The sequence below is a fragment of the Homalodisca vitripennis genome, chromosome 4 (assembly GCF_021130785.1).
Source record: "Homalodisca vitripennis isolate AUS2020 chromosome 4, UT_GWSS_2.1, whole genome shotgun sequence".
Classification (NCBI taxonomy): domain Eukaryota; kingdom Metazoa; phylum Arthropoda; class Insecta; order Hemiptera; family Cicadellidae; genus Homalodisca; species Homalodisca vitripennis.
Genome location: NC_060210.1, coordinates 142,810,985 through 142,814,126, shown reverse-complemented (window position 1 = coordinate 142,814,126; position 3,142 = coordinate 142,810,985). Strand labels below are relative to the sequence as shown.

Sequence of the window (3,142 nt, the reverse complement as noted above, 5' to 3'; positions counted from 1 at the left end):
AGCAGAATTTCATCTTTTATTGTTTACTGTAAAGTTTTTGATGGATGTGCAAGAAGAAGAACCGCGGAAGAAGAGAGGGCGTCCTAGAATACATGAAAAACGCAGTACTCCCTACAAGAAAGTTGGACAAGGAGCTCCTTTAAGAAGCCAAGCTCGTGAGTTAGTCTTTAATGTAAGACAGTACTTTATTTCTGAAAAAAGAAGACAAGGGCCCCTTACTGCCTCTTAATAAAGCAGTGGATAGAGCCGCAGCTGCACTGTGCATAAACAAAAACACTGTAGTCAGTATTTGCAAGGAAAAAGCAAGTAAAATCAGCGGAGGAGTATGTGTAACATTAGGGACTCCTAATAAAAAAAAGAAAATATTGCTAGGAGAGTGACCAGAATTGATACTTTCCAACAAGATGCAATCCGACGGCATATTTATAATTACTATGCCAGAAAAGAACACCCTACTTTAAACAAGCTACATATCTCTCTGAGGGATGCAGACTTATTTCGTGGCAGCAGATCTTCATTACGAACGCTTCTTGGTGAAATTGGTTTTAAATATGAAAAAATCAATAAAAGAAGAATCTTACTGGAGAGAAATGACATTGTAGCAAAGCGTTGCCAGTTCCTTCGAAAAATCAAGAAAGAAAATTTGGAAAGTATTGTATGGATTGATGAGACATGGGTAAATGCGGGCCACTGCCCAACAAAAGGCTGGTCTGATGGTTCCACAACGGGAACGATGGCTGCACCTATAGGCAAGGGAGAAAGGCTGATCCTCCTCCATGCCGGGAGTTGCAATGGATTTATCCCGGGATGTTGCTTACTATTTAAATCTGGGGGTACTGGAGACTACCCACGAAGAAATGGACGGTGTCACTTTTCAAGCCTGGTTCAAGGACACGCTGCTTCCACAACTCAGTACTCCATCTACAATTGTAATGGACAATGCGTCCTACCACTCGCAACTATTGGATAAAGTTCCGAATAAATCATCAAAAAAGGCTGAGATGCAGGAATGGCTTCAGCGACATCACATTACGTTCGAAGAAGAGATGACAAAGGCGGAGCTTTTAGAGCTAATAATTCAAAATAAACCCCCAAATCCCACTTATATAATTGATGATTTAGCTCGAAAAGCTGGCCACAAGGTTGTTCGACTGCCACCCTACCACTGTCATTTCAATAGCATTGAATTAATCTGGGCTCAGGTTAAGGGGTACGTCGCGAGGAACAATAAATTGTTCACCATTACAGAAACAAAAAGGTTAACTATGGAGGCAATCGAAAATGTTACCTCTGCTGAATGGAAGAAAGTCGTGGAGCACACTAAGAAAAGTCATTGATGAAGCATGGAACAAAGAAGGCATCATCGAGCAGGATGTAGTTAACAGATGATAACCTCTATCACCGAAGCCGATGAAGACGACGAGGACAGCGACGAGGAGTCAGAAAACAATAACGGAGCCTGCTTCGTAGACGACATCACCCAGGAGTTTGAGTTATTGGAAGAAGGTGATATGGACATATCGTTAAGCGGAGTTTTTCCGCTTTCTCCTATTGAAGAAAATGTATTGAACTTTTCAGAATATTGAAATTTAAGATTACCGTTTGTAATAAGTGTGATGTAGTGGTATGTTGGCATCTAATAAAGTACACAAGTACATCTATATTTAACAAAAAGTGCGTTTTTGTTTTCACCTATATTATTATACTTCCACTACTATTTAAATTGATTGAAAAATATTAATTCATTTCCATAAAAACTATTTCCTTATAGAATTCCAACAGGTTTTTAAACTGGGATTTTTAAGATTAAAGTTATAGTTGAAGTATTAAGATTATAAGTAAGTTATACTAATATAAAATATTCAAGATCCGTGCCACTTTTTAACAGCTGTCAGCTTTTAAATGCTAATGGCAAAAACTCCCGTTGGTATAAATTTTTTGGTTGTTAGATTATTATTACCCATTTTCATTCATGTAATTGGTTTTAAATAGTTTTTTTTTAGTGATGTACGGCCAATAAAAAACCTGTAATGCCTATGTTAACTTTTGTACATTTTGTAAGACAATTTTCAGTATTAGGCTAAAACGGTATTTCTCAAGAATAATTAATTTTTGTCTCAATTTTCACCAACTTTTGTATTGTTTATATTTTGCGTATCTAAATGCAGAAGATAAAGACAGCTGTACATACAATTTCTCATATTTAGCATAGGCCTATATGAGCAAAATGAATACCAATAAATAATATAACGATCATTATATATGTTTTAATAAATTTCCCATTCATCTTCTTATGGGAAGAATGAGCGTAAACCATTCATGAGTGGCGAGGGAACAAATCAGCTGTTTACTGTTTATAAGTGGCGTGGTAGGTTTCGTTCTCGGCGGCAACAATTAGGCAACACTGTCAGCCCCACCATCCCCACTGCCCGACCGTCCCAATACTAAAGCAGTTTTTAAACAGACAATAAAACTGGCTTATTGTTTTATTGTGTAAACATTTATCAAACAACAAGAAGAACTTATTTAAAGTTCCCATATATGTACTTTTTAGATGATTAACTTAGGATATTTCTCCATACAAATTTGTTTTACAAATGGTAAATTATAGAAACGCATTTGTGTATATAATCCAAACAACTTTTATAAACGTATTTTCTAGTCTTTAAACGTTTGAGTAAATCAATTAAAGGTATTCAAACCGGTTCAAACATGCAAGAACAGTGCGACAGTTGGTACAAAATTACCCTGATTGCAAATTTATGCAAATAAGTGCTGAGAGGCGACGACTACAAACGATGCCTTATCAGTTAAAGAGTTTTGCTGATGTTCCGTGTGGCCTTACTTTCTTTCCAGCTTTCATGTTATATTTTTGTTAATAAAGTACTATATTTTTATATAATGTTAGGTAACTGAAAATTTCCATACTTATTTTTTAACCAATGGCGGAGATAGAATAGAGACGATCTACACGTGAGTAACAGACTGACCAGGTAATAAATTGTCTTGAGGAAAATTTTGAAATATGTATACTCATGTATTTCATAATGTAACAATTTATTCTTCCATTTTTAACTTTTATTACTCAAATTTCGAAAATGCCTTTCAATATCGTAACTTATGTATAAGCACGTATAAAAGA

General features: G+C 35.7%; 1 protein-coding gene across 1 annotated transcript; it reads left to right on the top strand.

The window, feature by feature from the left end:
- The first annotated feature begins 776 nt into the window (after window positions 1-776).
- On the top strand, window positions 777-1,337 carry LOC124361214. Its single transcript, XM_046815255.1, has one exon. It carries the CDS (start codon window positions 777-779, stop codon window positions 1,335-1,337), a length of 561 nt encoding a protein of 186 aa, XP_046671211.1.
- The last annotated feature ends 1,805 nt before the right edge of the window (window positions 1,338-3,142 follow it).

What these genes read in the sequence shown, in the direction of transcription:
- LOC124361214 (XM_046815255.1), top strand. Translation starts at nt 777, where the DNA reads ATGCCGGGAGTTGCAATGGATTTATCCCGGGATGTTGCTTACTATTTA.